The sequence below is a fragment of the Parasteatoda tepidariorum genome, chromosome 11 (genome assembly GCF_982258835.1).
Source record: "Parasteatoda tepidariorum strain Cologne lab strain chromosome 11, Ptep-v5.0, whole genome shotgun sequence".
Lineage (NCBI taxonomy): Eukaryota > Metazoa > Arthropoda > Arachnida > Araneae > Theridiidae > Parasteatoda > Parasteatoda tepidariorum.
The window spans coordinates 22,050,233-22,070,281 of NC_141765.1; the positions used below are offsets into that span (position 1 = coordinate 22,050,233).

Below are 20,049 nucleotides of genomic sequence, written 5' to 3' on the forward strand. Positions count from 1 at the left end.
TGCTTTTTGCTTTTTTATGTTTATTATTTTTTTTTGTTTCGTTTGAGTTAGATGTGCGAGTTGCTCATCAAACATTTGAGGAAACATTTCCGAAAACGCTTTATTTGGAAGCCAAGATTCTCGACTTTGTATCCAATTAATATAGGGACTTCAATAAATCCTCTTTTCATTTTATTTTATTTATGTTGTGAAATGGATTTGTTTTAAGTTTAGAAGTTTTCTTTTTATTTATATGAAGAGATGTTTGCACTGTATAAATCCTCATTAAGCTCTATTTCCGTTTGAAGACATTATTTATACTCCGAATCAAACTTTTTATAGCTTCTGTAAAATAATTTTTGATATTTAATTTCAAACTTTAAGGGGATTTTTTTTTTAAAAATTTCGAAATTTATTCTTTCTGGATTAAGATGAAGCAACCTTCTCTTCAAAAACTTTTACATTGCATGTAATGTTTCTTTTAGAAATTTTTACCTTGCATATATTGCTTACCAGATATTACTATTCATAAATTTGTGAAGAATGTCTTCTGTTCAATTTCTTTTTTAAAAATTGCAAATTCCCTAAATATTTTCTGAACTTGTATTGTTGAGGACATAAAGTACATAATAAAATATTTCATAATTATTCAAAAAAAATTGGCAACACAATTTTCCGCAACTTGGTGTTCCTTTCTTTTCTACTATTAGCACATGATACAACTCCCTAATTATGTCAAACTGTTTATGCTTAAAACATAAATTATATTGAAAATCACTATATATATATATATATATATATATATATATATATATATATATATATATATATATATATATATATATATATATATATATATATATTTATATATATATATGCTTGAATTGCTATGCTTAATATATCCATAAAAAATCACATATGTTCTCTATGACTTGATTGAGGAAATAAACATTTGGCTTATGCTTAAATCAGGGAAAGTGAATAGCAGGGGTGGGAGGCCTCTGATGTAACAAGCACTGGCACACTAGTGGAGGTGGTGGCTGTTGGTGGTGTCGATTTGCCGCTGGATAAAGGTTGCTGGCACGCGACACCATTATCTCTCTAAACTAGCGAGGGAGCAGTCTACTGAACCAATGTTGTTTTTGTAGGGTTGCCACAATTTGCACATTTAACACTTATTTGGCGAATAACTAAGAGTTAATTGCTTTGTTCTAAGCCACTGCTGGTCTATACGTTGACAGTGATGAATTAATTGATAATGAAGACAATAAGAAAAACTGGTATTTCAAACCAATATTGTTTTTTGGGTCTGCCACAATTTACAAATTTACCATTTAGTTGGCGAACACGTAAGAGTTAATTGTCTTGAATTAAGGTACTTTTGGCCTATACGTTGACTGTGATCGACTAATTGATAATGAAGACAATAAGATTTATAATTATAATTGGCATACCAAAGAAAAGTTTTTTTTGTAGGGAAGCCACAATTTGAATATTTATTTGGCAAACACTTTATTGTTTTGCTGGTCTATATGTCGACCGCGATCAATTATTTGATTAAATTGATTACGAAAACGATAAGATTTACAATAAAAATGGTCTATCATGATTTAAATATTTATTTGGTGATACCAAAGAGTTTATTGTTCGGTTCTAAAGCACAGATGGCTTATATGTCAACTGAGATCTACCAATTAACAATGAGGTTAATAAAAATTGAGAGCAAATCTTTAACTTACATACTTTTTATTAATATTTGTTATATTTAGATCTCTACTTAGATCAACAAGTTAGTAATATTTGTATTTAAAATGAGAAATATGAAGCACATTCCTTTCTTGATTGATTTGATGCCCATTTTTATAATTTATTTTAAATAAAAATGTTTAATATTGATTTCAATTCATCAAATTCTTCACCATAAATTCAAATGGCAACATGAAGATTTTAACAGTTATTTTAATAGCAATTATTTCGAATTACCATAATTCCTTCCATAAAAAGAGACAATTTTGTCAACTTTTCTATATATGAATTTCAGCACAATGGATAATTCCTGATCAAAACAATTTAGGAGATAATTTTCTAATTTTTCTAGAAATCATAATTGAAAATTCTAGCAAAATCTACCCAATTTAAGCATAAGTTTCAGTAAAATGATGAATGGAATGAAAACTCAAAATTGTGAAAACATTTTTTAAATTATTTTTGTTTCAAGTGACACAGAAAGTTTAGAAAGAAACGTTTTTTCCATTTCAAAAACTAATTACGAGTAAAAAATTTAATAACTACTATTAACAGCAATATTTTAATTAATAAACAAAAAGGGCAAAAAAGCAACCTTTTTATCCTGAATTACTCTAGGCCATCTGGGGGAAATATTTAAGGTAATTTCTCAAAATGTTTACACCTTTTTGATATCAAAGCACAAAGCAAATAAATTATGACGGAAAAGTGGCACAAAAGCTTCCCTAGTTAGAACGCATTTGTTACAAAGTGCAAAACTGTGGAACAAACGACATAGTTACAAGTGTATTCTTTTGAAACAATTGTACCCCCATATAGTTTCACTTTGCAGTTTCAGGGTTATGGCTGTTTGCTTGACTCACCTCAATTGTTATAAATTTTAATGCCACATTCTATTTTTTTCTCGAGCTAGTGGAGTGAATATAGAGCGTTTTATGATGGAGTACAGGGAGAACCACCCCATCGTTTCTTCCTTCTGGCATCTAATGAGCAGCAGGGTTTGAGGTGACAAGCAAGGGGAGTCCGTGTAGTAACTGGATCTAGTTGAACGAGCCATCTGCTCCTCTAAGAGGAGAGATCCTTTGTATCAAACGAATTGTTGGAAATCAGAGAGATCAGCCTTATCGACAATTATGAGCAAAAAGCTGTCCTTTCTTTCCTTTTTTTGGTACCTCCTGCCCTTTGCAAAGTTGGGCAAATGCAATTTATGTTCATTCATGATCAATGCACTGACAAATGTCACAAGTTGTATTTGTTTGATACCCAAAATAAAAAATGACAGCATGAAATAATTTGTTGATCAACAACCAATTCAGCGGAAAAGCAAGGTGGAAGCATGATTTCAAGGGGTTAGGTGGTTTATTGTTATATATTATATTGGTAGATTACGAATTGTTTGCGTATATAAATGGATTATTTGAGATTTTTCTAAGTTGAAGCAGGATTTAATAATTTTTATTCTAAAAATGTTTTAAACTTGGTGGCTGAAAATGATGGGATAAAAGAGAAGAGGATGCGATGAAAAATTAAGTAAACACACACACTCTCTCTCTCTCTCTCTCTTTTAACAATTTCAGATTCCAATTATCAAATTTAAAAAAAAAAAAAAAAAAACAGATTAAGTTGTAGAGACTGTTGGATTCGAATCAAATGATGTTTTGCAATTCAATCACGTTTTCATGCGTCATACCGAGTCATAAATCATTCAAATGCTTACTGTTATACAAAAAATCTTTAAAAAAGCTAATTTTATTCCAGTTTTATTTTTCCATTAATTCTAACTGAGAGATGTCAAATTATTGTATACACAATTCTAGTTATGTTTTAGATATGCATGAGTATGTGCTTTGTTATGCTCATTATATATCAAGACTAAACTCAGTTAAAAAAATATTTAAAATAAAGTATATGCAATCTGAATGTTAAATATCTGTAACAGTTAGGGAAAAAAGAGGGATATACTTCGAAAACGAATCTAAAAGAACTTTACGTGGATGATGACAGGTTAAAAGGATATATAATTACTAGCTTGAATTTAATTTCCTGCGGCTATTATTTTATTCCCATTTATTAGTAAAAACACAAACTATTGTTTGCTTAAATTTTAAGAATAAATACAAACAAAAATAAAATCATATAACAAAATACAGAATTGATATTTAAGTTGCATTATACGATGGCACCATAAATTTATAAAAAATAGACAAGTCTCACTTTTCAAATTTACACGGATCCCCAAAAGCCCCCTTTCCCGTTAATTTGCTTGACTTTTTTCAATAACGCCATAATTAGTTTACAAAACAGTTTAATCAACTTATTTAAAGTAAGTAATGTCGTTTACGTTTAGCCCAGCTATTATATCGCTATTCAACTAACCTCGTATAAAAGACAATTTTCAGATGGTTCGAAATTATCTATGCTTGCAAGTATTGCTTTAAATGTAATAAACACTCAGTTTATCAATGTAATAAATATAGTTGTAAACACACACCATACGAGTGCTTCTATGGTGGAAACCACATTTGTCAGATTATATAATTGATTTTATTTTTAAAGTTAAAGCAATATGAAATATTTTAATAATTAGTAATTAAAAAAAAGTATCACTCAAATATTTTATTAAGCTGTATAAAGTATGCAATAAATATGTAACAATATTTCTCTTTAAATTTTATTTTTACATCAAAATTTCCAGTGATTGCTTTAGGCTTGAGTTTTTAAAAAAAATATACAGTTAATAAAGTGCTTTTAAAGTGCAAAATATATTTACTATTTAAAACATAAAGCTGCCATTTACCAACTGTTATTTAAAAAGGAGGAAAATAAAAAAGTTTTTTTTTATTTATTCAGATCCAGATTGCAAATGAACAGATTTTTTTCTATTAAGAAAAAAAAAAAACTTTTACGAGTTTTACAACTAGGAAAACAACTATAACAACAGCCTATAAACAATCATTTCAATTGAATAAAACATTTTATCCTTCATCATTTTCCGGGGATTTTCAAATCACACCTTAAGAGTGGGATCGACAAGTGGCTATTGAAAACTCTCAAAAACCCTACGAGTGGTGGAAAATATCCTACTTCACCATTTGCCAGCTGACGAACTGTTTGCTACTCTCAAATAAAACCCTTGTCATAACCATGAGAGACTATCCAGTTTTCGATCGCAAACTGTTATATAAAAAAATTTTTATACCCTTCAAGTACCCTCGCTATAGAGGAAATCATTACGAATGATAGGGTGGCGAGAAATGGTGGGCTTATCTCTGCGGCGGATTAAAACAGCCACGTGGCATCGGAATTGGTCTTCGTCTACGCTCTTGATGGTTTGTACTGATAATGTCATCACTGAAGAAGCGGGCTTTTACTGAACGACCCCCTTCAACTGAGGCTTCTCAACCATATTAATAAGGGTGATAGTTCCCGAGATACCCAAATTCTCATATAACTATAAAACCCTGCACCAACAATAGACGCATGAGTGGCCACCTCCTCTCCATATATATATATATATATATATATATATATATATATATATATATATATATATATATATATATATATATATATATATATATATATATATATATATATATATATATATATATATATATATATATATGTATATATATATATATATAAATTATAATATATCTATAATTATAACTATAGATAAAAATCAAAGCAAATTTCACAAATTTGATATATATATATATATTGAATTTGTGAAATTTAGTTTGATAATTTATTCTTGTTCACTTTAAGCCTCAAATATAGCAGCAAGTATTTTAAGGTGATATATTTGGATTACTCTTTGTAGATACTGGCGTGATTGATTTAGTTTACATATTAAATTTGTCTAAGTAAAACTCAATGAAATTGAGCAGATTATACGTGTGCATAAAATAAAGTATATGACATATTTATGCATTTTAAAATATTATAAATTAAGAATTTTGATTATCAGTTCAAACTCTATCATTATTATAATATAGATTAAATTATCGTGTATGTACGGACTAAATAATTGGATGTAATAATTGGATAATTGAACTAATTAATTGGATAATATCCTTAAGTATATATTTATATTTATTAAGGAATAAAAAGCCGTAGAGGGGAGAGGAATGATAAAATTTTCACTGAATGATAAAAGAATTTTCATTAAAAGTTCCAATACTAGCATTTTGAAATTGGATTAATTTGTAAAGAATGTTACAAATTATTTCCAATCCTCAATAACTAATTTTTGAAAATTAGACTTCATTTCTGATTTTTGACTTCAAGATTTTGATTTTATTTCAATAAAGTCCGACAATATTGCTAAATTTCTAAAAACTTGGAGCTCGTAAACTTTTAAATGTATATAGAAGGAAATATGACTAATTTTGGATTAACAATATACAAAAAGAAAAAATTAATGTTAAATTGAAGAAAACGTGCATAAAATTTCATGCTCTTACCTGTCAATTATCACAGGATCTGAAGGGGTTTCGTTCCTGTTTCCGCAACTCTTCTTGTCGCAGCACCGACTAGTGAAAAAAGAATTTTTAAGAAATATATATATGTATATATATATATATATATATATATATATATATATATATATATATATATATATATATATATATATATATATATATATATATATATATATATATATATATATATATATATATATATATATATATATATATATATATATATATATATATATTATACACACACATATATATATATATATATATATATATATATATATATATATATATATATATATATATATATATATATGTGTGTGTGTGTGTATAAAATTAAGAATGAATGCTACTTAATAATATATAAAAAGCATCATAAATAATAAAATTAAATACAAAATGCAGTGAGTCTCGAGTTTATTGTTGTTGTACTGTGAAAAATATAAACCATATTATCACCTAGACTATATTAAAGAATCAGTTGTGATGCCATAGGGAATGAAATGAAGGACATAGCAGTTTTGTGATATTAATATAGACTACCTTTCTAGTATAGTTTTGTAAAAGTTGAATTGTACTGTAGATACAGTAATACTTATCTCTAAAATTTCTTGAATTTTTAAGTGTGTCATTGAAATTACATTATAGTGCACGATTAAAAATATTATTACTGTTAACTAAGTGCATCGCAAGATTTTTCATTACACAAAATAGAGGCATAGTATTGCAGTTGTAGTTTAAAGTTGCAAACTTTTGTTAATTTCGAAATACTTGAAATCAGCTTTGGAGAGTTACCATATTATAAGCAAGGTAGAGTTCACTTGCATAGCAAGCCAAACAATAATCCAGTATCACTTAGTTTAGCAATACAGCCCAGTACCAAAAACCGTGAGATGTACCCTTAACGATACTCATCTAACACAAACAAAACTTACCTACCTCAAGTTTGGATTTTGTTTTTCAACATTTTTGAACAAAGCACGGCAGATTTGCTTCTAAATTAATTTGTGGTGATCGGCACGTTAACTTTATTCATACTGCATTTAAAAATCTATCTCATAAAAATTTTACGAATGTGTACAAATATTTTATGTGATGCTCCATAATTAAAAGTTTAGTGATAAGGAAATCACAAAAAAAATTCTTAGACACACTGTAAACGTTTTCATAGGTAAAAAATAAATGAATAAAATAAGAACCACAAATTAAAAACTAAAGCACGTGAAACTATTTTGTTTCTATTCATAAATACCATCAGCAGTTTCAATTCTTTCCATGCTTTGTTTAATTTAACTCCGCTTGTTTTCATGCGTACACTCGTTTCTTTATTTCTTCAGGTGTTAAAAACAATAACAAAATCAAGAGATATGGGTCAGTAAAAATGTTTAAATATCGGCTTTGGGATTAATTAAAAAATTTACCAATAATGAATTATAGGAGTTCATTAGATCCATAATCTGTTTATTAAAATATTAAAACTTAAAAAACACCTGATATTTTTAACTGATATTAAACTGAGTATTGAAGTGTTAAGTTGATAGTTTGAAAAGGAAAGCAATAAAATATTGTAATATCCCCTTACCCTTTGAAACCCAAGTAATTACTCTTGGAATTATTTTTCGTTCTGTCTTTAGCATTCGGTATTCAAGAAGAATAATATCCACCCCTCCCAGCCTAGTCTTAATATATCCTCTTTGATTGGTATTATTAAAGTCAGCCTTTTCCGGATTCTCCCCTCGCTTTAGACTCTTTCCGTATAATCCAGCGTATAATGTTACTACTCATTAAATTTACTGTAAACAAAATTCTGGCTCTGTTAACGGAATGGATTATACCATTTCTCATTTCACCAGAGAGAGAGATACTTTTCTGTTCACAATCACCAACTTCTAGGACATCTAGGTAATCCGGATGTACGGATTTTTTGCCTGTTTTGGGCCGCATCATTTGTAGCCTCTTGCTCAAGAACTTGGGGAAACGATTAAATTCCTCACATTTTCCATTCCCAATTGAAGAACAAACTGGCTTAATCCTTAACAAAGGATGAGGGTTTCACCTTTATTTTTATGAAAGGGTTTTGATAATGCTCATTAAATTGCAGTGGGAAATAGGCAGAAGTTAGTTGTAGAAGATTAAAATAAATCGCATTTATTTAGAAATGTAAGTATGAGGATATTTACCCAGAAGATAACCGCAAATTGCCGGATTATTTTATTTAAATAATTGACGCATGCCTATTTAAACGAGATATGAATCAGTTCTTAAATAATGTCTTATTTCTTGCATATTTTTGTCTGTGTCTTAAGTGGAATTTAAAAAGTAAGAGTTCTAACTTTCTTGGAGCTCCTGTAACAAAAGCTAACTTTATTGGTTTGGATTAAAATTAAGTTGAATTCGAAATTTTATTACACCTTTTGAATAATTATAAATCAAATGTATTATTTGCATGATGTATTTATTTTTAAAATTTCTATCTAATGAATTATCCTTTAGAAGGAACTGTTAGCTGTCAAACACTATGAAACACTGTGGGTATTGTTTCTGACATGCATTTGTATATTATTTTTAGTTTTGAGAAAATTTCCTTTAATTTCATGAACAAAAAATGCTTAGCCAATGCACTTTTCTGTTGTAGACTGAAATCTCTCTTTAATATTTTAACATAATAACATAATCAAACATAAGAAGACAAGTCGTAATAAATTTCTCAGGAAAACATGAAGTTAAATTAAACAATGCACACAATATATGGAAATAAACATAAAAACAGATGAAAACGTATGAAAATAAAATTATTAACAAGTACCAACGAGTAGAAATAAATGAAGTAACACATTAAAAGCACATAAAAATAAATACAGAAATTAATGAAACAATTGTACACAAGTAAAATTACATGTATTTGTATTACAGGTACAAGCAAAACAATTTTTTTAGTTGGTACTACATACTACAAGCTGATACGATAACTCCCATGCTTCCTATATTATTTCTATAATTCTATTACTATATTATTACATATTTTTTATCTTTCAATATTATTCCTTCATTATTTACATATTTCTATATAAGACTAAACTTTAAAGAAGAAATTTTAGCAATTTGCTTTTTATTAAATCATTAAAGTAGATTTTTCATGCGTTTAAAAATAATAAAATATTAATTTCTTTTTGTAAATATTTCATAAATATTTTCATTACTAATTTTTTCTGGTATTATTGTGTCTACTTTTACAACAGTTCAAAAAATGCCTCACAATTATCATATATTTCATTCTCAATAACTTTAGTGATAAGGATTGATAAAAATTCTTTTGAATATTTTGGAAATGTCCAACTTCAATATTCTTCAATATTTAACTTCTCAATAATATTATTTTCAATATTATTCTTCAATATTCAATATTCAACTTCATATAGAAAATTTTAAGGTAAATTAAGTATTTCGCTTTCAAATATTCTCATCAAATCCTGTTTGCAGGAATAATTTGTAAGATTATAATTAATGTATCTAAAAAAGTTTAAATTATTTATCTGAATAAATCAAAAGAAAAATATCGTTCAATACTTGATGGGATTGAAGTTTAATAAGGTTTGGGGTTTCAAATCATTATGTACTGAAATATATATTTTCCCGCGAGTACTAAAGAAAAAAATATTTTGATTCTAATAAGCAAAATCCAATTACTTATTATCAATCAGAAAAGATATTTCATTGCTTATATTTTATTCTGTACATCACAATGTCAAAATCAGCAAATTCTTTCAAAGATAAATAAAAATTACAAATTTTAAAACTGCTAACTATATTTAAGCTTATAAAAGTCTCATCTGTAGAAAATCGGAACTTTTTAATATATTATCTTATTGTAAGTTTTAAGATTAAAACAAACTACTAGCTTTTATTTTTAAATAGATGCTTGTATTTCTTAGGTTTCGAAATAAGTAAGAGAAAGTGCAGAATGTTGTCTAATTATTTCTCTGTGGGAAATTAAGAAAAAAATATGAATTCGTCATTTAAACTCATTGCCTTGATTCAAATTTCTTTTTAATAAAAAGAAAGAAAGTTATATAAATCAACTTTTTTCAATCTCTCTTTTAGTTGCATGCCGCTTTGTAATCATATTAAACAAGAAAAATCAAGCGCATGCAACAGATATATGAAAGGGATATCTCTAATTATCTTTTATTTACTGAGTCTGATTCGACTGAAAATACTTTTTTCACCTTTTTAACGTAAGTAAAGACATAGATCTAAAGCGAGGCTCATCTTAATTGACTCAACCTACATATAATTAAAGCGTGGAGCGTAAGAAATAAAAATAGCTTTATGAACGGTATTTTTTTGTACTCGGCAGATAGATGGATGATTATAAATCCACATGTTGGCGACAATTTTTAGGGCTTTTCTTGTATTTTTCTTATTAATTTAGCTTCAATTTTGGTACACTGTTGTTAATATATGGATGATTACTATGAATAAAATATGTTTTTATCTAAAAATGAAAAAGTATTTCACCGCGTTTTAATTCTGAATTATTCGTGAATAGATCGTAATTTAGATGGCGGATTCTAATTCATATTTAATCACAAAAAGTAATAAATTCAAATTAAAACTATCTTTTCTGGCAGAATTTGTTGATTGCAAAAAGTTTAATTTTATTTATGCATTCACTTTTTTCTTAGAATGTTGTTCTTTTTAAATTGATATGCACAGTTAAAATTTTATATTATTTAAATATTTAAATATTCATTTCAGATGTATTTGGTTAGTACACGTGGTCATTACTATTTGAGGGATTTAATTTTGTTGTTAATGATAATTAAAAATTAAATTATATGCCCATGAAAGGGAGGAATTATTTTAATTTTTTTAATCTACTTATAAACTAAAAATTAACTGCATCTGCAGGCTTTTTTAAGATAATTTTCTAGATTTAAGTGCTATAAATAGTCTAATGCTTGATTAAACGAAGTTTGAAAAGATTAAAAATTATTTGTTATTGCTAATATAATTCTTAAATTTTCGAAGAATATGCGAAACGCATAAAATATAAAAGAAATTGAAATGATGAAGAAATAGTCATATTTCATTACCTGCACATTACTTCATGTGTTAAAAGAACTCGGCACATTTCGGGGTTTTTGTCTTGGCCTTCATAAGGGACGGCCTGAAAAATAAGTAAACATAGTGAACATGAAGTAAGATAAAAATTTTATAATAACATTGAAATGTAATAAATGATTATGTGCTTATATGTATGAAACAGTGCATTTTTTAAGTGAAACTATCATTTTTTCTATACTATACAATACTATATATATATATATATATATATATATATTATTTTCATTATTTTTCTCTTTTTTTCTCTACATTTTGAACTTATGTATATATATATATATATATCAAATGTAGAACATGTAAAATTATAACAAAACAATATTAAAATGTTAATGTATAGTGTATAGTTAACTTATTTGTTTTACTTTACATTCATAGAACTGCTAAAAAAAATATAAATAGTTATGACATACGACGCGTAATTCTCAATATAGGTTGAATTGAAAAAAGCGTATATTTAAAATATGCCCTTCTTTTGGACAGTAACCTTCTAAAAACTATTTCTTTGAGCAAATAATTAATATTTGTGGTTTTCATTAATAAAAATATAGCATTTTAAATGGATTGAGATGTTCTTCATATAATCCGCAATCTAAATTCAACTGAAGAAAACTCATACTTAAATATGCGATTCTTTCGGACATGACATTTTTATTTTTTGTAACAAAAACTTATTATGTTTACTCTTCATTCATCAAAATAAAAAGTTTTTTAAATGGTCTATGATATACACCACATAATCCGCAATATAAATTCAGCCTTTGAAAACTTGTTTAAAATATACACTTCGTTTAGACATAACATTATTATTTTTTCATACAAAAATTTCTTATTTTTACGTTTCATTCTTAAAAATAAAACATTTTAAATGGGTTATGATATACGCCACATAATCCGCAATTTAAATTCTACTGAAAGAAAACGTATGTTTAAAATATACATTTCATACACTTCTCTTAGACATAACATTCCTATTTTTTTAAACAAAAACTTATTATTTTTACTTTTTATTCATAAAAATATGAAATTCAGAATGGATTATGGCCACATAATCCGCAATTGAAAAAAGCATTGTTTTACTCAAAAACTTCTCCAATTATTTTTTATAGCTCCCTTTTAAAATTCGTAACAAAGTATTTAGAATAACAACGTTATGAGCGGTCTAAATCAATCTTGGATCAAAAATACTTATTAAGTGAGTTAGAGGCAATAAGCAGTAGCAGAGAAGCAACGAAATAACTTAGTTGATGCAGGGGTCCAATGACATTAGATGGGCTGGAAGTCATTAGGATAATAGAATCCTGGAATCCCGTACGGAATAACTTTGTTAAGGATTTTCTCCTATACCTGCTGTACCTGTAAAAGACGCACAAGATAAATCAAGGTTGTCGCTTTGCTTGACAGAGGAAGGGTGAGGGCACTTAAAATGCTTTCCGATCCCTACTTTGATTAATGGCAAATGATTATTGCTATAATTGATCTGAGAATGTTTCATCCTTCTTCATTAAGATTAATGGCCTGGAACTATCTGAAACTTTTCATATTTAAAACCTATTTAGCTTCAAAGCCTGGCTGGGAATTTGTGCGCATCATTGAGGATTCAGCACACCACTACAAATCTTTCAACGGGAAAACTTTTCCAATTTCTCTCAGGATTTTATTTTACTTTTCCCGATGCGTTTCGTCGCATTTACCAGGTGGCAATGAGTTCCTGCGACCGCGAACCAGTTTTCGATTTTGTTTCTTTTTGAAATTTTAGATTTAGTTCAAGCAGTCGATTGTGTTTAAAAGTATCTTCGATAAATTTTGTAAAAATAGAATGAATTAGTTCCGTTATAAAAGATTGATGCATTCTTTGCTATGTTTAAGGTGTTGAGGTTATAATTAAGCAGCTGAAAGCGGTTGATTGAGCTTCTAAATTTAGAGTAAATTTTATTTTATGATATAGATATTGATGAGTTGTTTTTAAATATAAATACCAATTATGCAAAACTCTGTCGAGTGATCTTTCGATTTTATTTCTTTTTTAAATTTTAGATTTAGTTCAAGCAGTCGATAGTGTTTAAAAGTATCTTCGATAGTGTTTGTAAAAATAGAATGAATTAGTTCTGATATAAAAGATTTATATATTCTTTGTTGCGTTTAAAGTGCTGAGGTTAAACCTAAGCAGCTGAAAGTGGTTGATTGAGCTTCTAAATTTAGAGTAAATTTTATTTTATGATATAGATATTGATGAGTTGTTTTTAAATATAAATACCAATTATGCGAAACTCTGTCGAGTGATCTTTCGATTTTGTTTCTTTTTTAAATTTTAGATTTAGTTCAAGCAGTCGATAGTGTTTAAAAGTATCTTCGATAGTGTTTGTAAAAATAGAATGAATTAGTTCTGATATAAAAGATTTATATATTCTTTGTTGCGTTTAAAGTGCTGAGATTAAACCTAAGCAGCTGAAAGCGGTTGATTGAGCTTCTAAATTTAGAGTAAATTTTATTTTATGATATAGATATTGATGAGTTGTTTTTAAATATAAATACCAATTATGCAAAATTCTGTCGAGTGATCTTTCGATTTTGTTTCTTTTTTAAATTTTAGACTTAGTTCAAGCAGTCGATAGTGTTTAAAAGTATCTTCGATAGTTTTTGTAAAAATAGAATGAATTAGTTCTGATATAAAAGATTTATATATTCTTTGTTGTGTTTAAGGTGCTGAGGTTATAACTAAGCAGCTGAAAGCGGTAAAATGTGCTTTATTTTAACGTAAATTTGATTTTATGATATAGATATTGGATAAGTTTCTTAGATATAAATACAAATTATGTATGAGGTATTCGGTTATAAATATAATTTCATGATTCAAACATAATAAGCGAAATGCAAATGATGAAACAAGCTAAATTAATTTGCTTTACAACTTAAACGTGAACAATAACGTAAAAAACGTACCAGTATTCTTTTAAACTATTTATTTTGATTGTTGTTTTTTTTTTTTTTTTTTTGATAAAATCAAAATTTTTAGTTTAGTTCTAAGTGTCAGAAAAATTGCAATAAAATATCTTTGTTACAAGGATAAACATTTACTTTTCCTTTTTTTGTGTTTATTTACTTAAAAGTCAATTTAGTTTTTTTAAAATTTGCTTGTTTCTTATTATATTTTTTGTACATATAACTGGATAATTTATTTCGTCTAGCATATTTTTGTTACTAAGTATTCGTTAATATAATATGAAATACTTCCTAAAATAAACATAAAACTAGTTTTTATGGAAATATAAATAAAAACGTTTTTTTATTGCTATCAGATATTCATTAAAATGCTAAATTATCGAAGAAAGACGAGTGATTTTTTCTCATATATTTCAATAGATGGTATTTTGTCAGGCTTCCCTTTAAAATTAGTTTTTATATTTGCATGAGAGGAAGCCATTAACAAAAAGAATTCAATGTTAATGTTTTTCTCTCTTAAGAATATAAAATTTGTTAATTTTGAAATCTCATGAAACGAAAATGAACGATTTAAATTATTCCATGAACGAACAGTTTTTCTTATTATTTATTCAGAATTTTATGCAATTTTTTTAAAAATATTTTTGTAAAATCGTCATGATTGTGAAATACTCGGTAATACTAAAACTCGGTAACTCTATAACACTTTTTGAAAAAATATTTATATTTTTAATTCATGTTTTGTATCATTTTAAGATTTACCTTGTGCAAACGCATCTAGGTTCCACTTGTGATTAGCCTAAGGGTTATGTAGTTACAGCATTTAAAATTTAAAACTTGTAAAACTAGTCATAATGCATGTTTATACATATTTTTTGCACTTTTTAAACACATTTATAATATGTAAAAATATTAAAATATGTTTTTCTCGTGTATTTAAATAATAAATATTTGAAAACTTATAACTTACAGTTTGAAAATGAGAAATCTAATTAAAATAAATCATCAACCAATCATAAGCACAGGCCCAAAAAATTAAAAATAGCAACAAACCTAAAAACTTTATTTAATTTGTGGTTTTGAGTATAAGCGATAAGTCAATGAAACAATTTTTATAATCTTTAAAAAATAAACATATAATATGTAATAAGTATTCACGTGTAATTTAAACATTTCACTCACATTTAAAAATTGATACCTCATTTATGATTTACAAAAGTGATGAATTGATTAAAATGATAAATGAATGAAAATGATTTTGGAATGATAAATGATTAAAATGAATTTAAAAATGAAATTATAAATTGATGATTAAAGATGATTTCAAAAATGAAAATATAAATTGATGATAAAAGATAATTTTTAAAATGAAATGATAATAATTAAAAATAATTTTAAAAATGAAATGATAAAACTACATAATGCATGCTTATACATATTTTTTGCGCTTTTTAAACGCATTTATAATATGTAAAAATATTAAAATATGTTTTTCTCGTGTATTTAAATATTAAATATTTGAAAACTTATAACTTACAGTTTGAAAATGAGAAATCTAATTAAAATAAATCATCAACCAATCATAAGCACAGGCCCAAAAAATTAAAAATAGCAACAAACCTAAAAACTTTATTTAATTTGTGGTTTTGAGTATAAGCGATAAGTCAATGAAACAATTTTTATAATCTTTAAAAAATAAACATATAATATGTAATAAGTATTCACGTGTAATTTAAACATTTCACCCACATTTTAAAATTGATACCTCATTTATGATTTACAAAAGTGATGAATTGATTAAAATAATAAATGAATGAAAATGATTTTGGAATGATAAATGATTAAAATGAATTTAAAAATGAAATTATAAATTGATGATTAAAGATGATTTCAAAAATGAAAATATAAATTGATGATAAAAGATAATTTTAAAAATGAAATGATAAAACTATAGATGATTAAAAATTATTTTAAAAATAAAATAATAAAATAAAAAATGATTGAAAAAATGATTTTTAAATAAAATGATACAATGATAATGATTGCAGAGGATTTTGAAAATTAAATAATGAAATTATACATGATTAAAAATGATTTTAAAAATAAGATGATGAAATAAAAATTTATTAAAATTGGTTTTAAAAATAAAATGATACAAGATTAAAAGTGATTTTAAAAAGAAAATGATAAAATGAAAAAATTATTAATATGAAATGATAAAATAAAAAATTATTAATATGAAATGATAAATGAGAAAAAAAATTTTTGAAAATGAAATGATAAATAAAAAAAATTATTTTGAAAATGAAAAAAAAATTTTTTGAAGATGAAATGATAAATGAAAAAAAAATATTTCAAAAAAGAAATGATAAAAGGACACATGATTAAATCATACCTTCAATCATGCGCTACTGACCCATAAATTTAAAAATAACAACAAAATGGACTTAATTTGCGGTTTGGGTGCAAAGAATTTGCTTGAACAGATTGCTGTTGATTTGAGTTGAATCAAGAGCTAAGAATCCTTCTCTTTAAACACAGACGAATCATAGAAACATCTAATTATGAATAGGAAGTTTACTGGAGGGTTTTGAGAAAATGAACTGGATCCCTTTAGAGAAGTAAATTTTATTAGGAAAGGAGCAATGACGATAGAGTGGTAATAAAATTCTTCTCTCCATTAAAACTTGAAAAGTTCACTTCATTCCGCTCAAAAGTGTAGTAACGCTTAAGGGCGTAGAACGCTTATAATTGCGAGACTAACTTTCAAAATATGCAAATCGGGCAAAATACTTCCACATTATCAGTCATAAATATATTGTAACGGCTTCTATTCCAAGAATTTCCCTGATTCGTTATTTTGAGGAAATTGTAACATTAATCACTAATCTTGATTCGAATTACGAGTGATGTCTGAGAATAATGGGAAATTTTTTTCTTTGTAAGTTTTGAATGTTTTTATATCATTTCGGAATACTTCACATAACTCTTTCTCCCTTTTTTTTAACTTTTAAAACCAAAATAGCTCTTACTCAATGGTTGGAAAAACTTCATTACTTTTGTAGTTTACTACAGCTGTAATTTAAAACAACTACTACAAATATAGTTAACTACAACTACAACTACTTTTCTTAAAATTTTGTGTCTACAAACTACTTTGGAATTAGTAGCTACTTCACTAATTTGAGGACACGAACTTTTCTGAAGAACTTAATTTAGATCTATGTTCGAAACGGTTTTGAGATAAAAAATTGGTTAACATTAACTATAAGGGAATAATTAAGAAATATTTATTCATACTTATTTATTCATTCTTTTTCGACAGCGATTATTTAATATAAGAATTTCAAAATTATCAAATACTTGCAATTTAATTGTTTATTGCTCTTTTATTTTCTATAAAAATTAAGTACATCGAAAATACATCCCCTTTTCTTGAAATAACATCAATGTTTCCTGAGTGTGCATTCGCATGTGAAAGCGTGATCAAAGTGATTAATTATTTATTTTTCAAAATGGCTAGTTTAAATATTAGTTATACGTGATCTTAAATGCATTATTTCTATTAAAGCTCAGCTGCAGCCACAGGTCATTTTCATTGCATCCATGAACGGACCAGCAAAGATTTGTATTCATCAAATTCAAAAAATTAGTTGCGTTAGAACATTGCTTCTTTTCCGAACTAACGTTAAAAGCAGTTTACAGGAATAGCTACAAACTACTGTTATTTTTTTTATCTCACTACACACTAGATAATGGCTAGTTTAAATATTAGTTATACGTGATTTTAAATACGTTATTTCTATTAAAGCTCAGCGGCAGCCACAGGTCATTCTCATTGCATCCATGAATGGACCTGCAAAGATTTGTATTCATCAAATTCAAAAAATTAGTTGCATTAGAACATTGTTTCTTTTCCGAACTAACGTTAAAAGCAGTTTCCAGGAATAGCTACAAACTACTGTTATTTTTTTTATCTCACTACACACTAGATAATGGCTAGTTTAAATATTAGTTATACGTGATTTTAAATACGTTATTTCTATTAAAGCTCATCTGCAGCCAAAGGTCATTTTCATTGCATCCATGGGTGGACCAGCAAAGATTTGTATTCATCAAATTCAAACAATTAGTTGCGTTAGAACATTGTTTCTATTCTGAACTAACGTTAAAAGCAGTTTCCAGGAATAGCTACAAACTACTGTTATTTTTTTATCTCCCTACTTACTAGACTACTTTTTTTAAAAAAAGTATCACATCACACTACAAACTGCAAAAAAAAAAGTAACGACTACAGTAGTTTCACTACTTGTAGTGTGTTACTTCTGACCATAGCTCTTACTCGATGAATTATTAATAGAAAATAACAAATTACTTCGAATAGAAAGATCATGTTGTGGTTTTTATAATAAGATTGAAAATACGAAAATGATAAAAGGTCATTTATTTTTACAACATTTGTAATACTATCTTCATAGAAACTGAAGCTTTGTATGCTAAATTTGAATCAGGGTTAAGAAAATAAAAGAAGATTAAATTAAAACCAAATATTATTTAACGGCTTCGTAAAGATGCTTTTGAAAGATTAAAGTACTTATGTGAAAACAAAATTAAAACACATTTATTTCAAAATATTCAAAACTAGCATCAACAGCAATTAAAAACAAGCACATCCTCAAGCAAACATTGTTAGAAATACCTTTTAAAACAATTTCTAGCTTTAAGCAAGCCTTATAATGCTTTGAAATAATTTATAGATTTGTTGATGCGAATAAATACTATGTATTAATGCCATGTAAGGAAAATTTAAATAAATGTAGAAATTTATATGTTATTAAAATTTTTGCTTCCGATTAATGATGAAATAATTGTGATAATTCATTTCTAATACAAATTTACTAATTAAAATAATTTATTTTTAGATATTTGATTACATGGGGCTCAAATTATCATATCTAATGTGATATATTATAAATTATTAATAATGAAAAATAGTTTCATTATTTCCTTAATATTAATTTGTTTCGAAGAAATCGTGTGCTGCTCGTCATCGAAAAAAGTTCAGTATGACAAAGATAAAAAAAAGAGCGCTATAGATTCTGATAATAAAAATTATAAGATTTCTGATTATAAGAATTCTGATTATAAGAATTAAGACTCAGTGTTTAAACGTTTACTATCCCCCCATCTGCAACATTGCGACTTATCTTGTATTTTCTTTGATTTTTGAATTTTTTTTTTAATTTTTACATTTCTGAATATCAAAAGTGCTTTCAATGCCAGTTCAATGTTTTATAGTAATTTCCTTGCACAGCTTATCTACTTGCAGTGAAATAGAATTACAGGGTCACAGCTCTGAATTTATCAGAAAGAGCAAAGAAAAAAAAGATGAAGAAAAAACAATACGAAAAACTACTGAGGGTGATGACTATAACTATTAAAAAATCATAAAATAATTTTTTTTAATGTATATATTTCTTAAAATTACATTTCTGATTGAAATTTAAGACTGAAATTTGAGTTATATACGAAAATTTTCACACAGCTTCATCATAGTTTTGTTGCACAGTTACTGCTCATGCAGAGAAACAGATTTACAGGGGCATTACTTGTCAATACGTGGGCGAAGAAAAATAAAAAATAAAACAAAGAAGGTCGTTATCTATGGCGAATGCTTCATTATCTATTTGACGAATGTTATCTCTTTGATAAACATTGGCTATTTGACGAATGTTGTCGAATTGAATTATTTAATTTTGCTTACAAAATTACTCAT

At 26.5% G+C, this 20,049-nt stretch overlaps 1 protein-coding gene across 2 annotated transcripts in view; it reads right to left on the minus strand.

The window, feature by feature from the left end:
* Positions 1-20,049, minus strand: part of kn (EBF transcription factor knot) — a 222,270-nt gene that overhangs the window by 138,930 nt on the left and 63,291 nt on the right. For both annotated transcript variants that reach the window (XM_071187402.2, XM_071187401.2), the window contains exons 5-6: positions 11,303-11,376; positions 6,192-6,260 (exon numbers count right to left, since the gene is read on the minus strand). In XM_071187402.2, the coding sequence (XP_071043503.1) occupies positions 6,192-6,260; positions 11,303-11,376 (143 nt within the window). The remainder of the gene's footprint in view (positions 1-6,191; positions 6,261-11,302; positions 11,377-20,049) is intronic.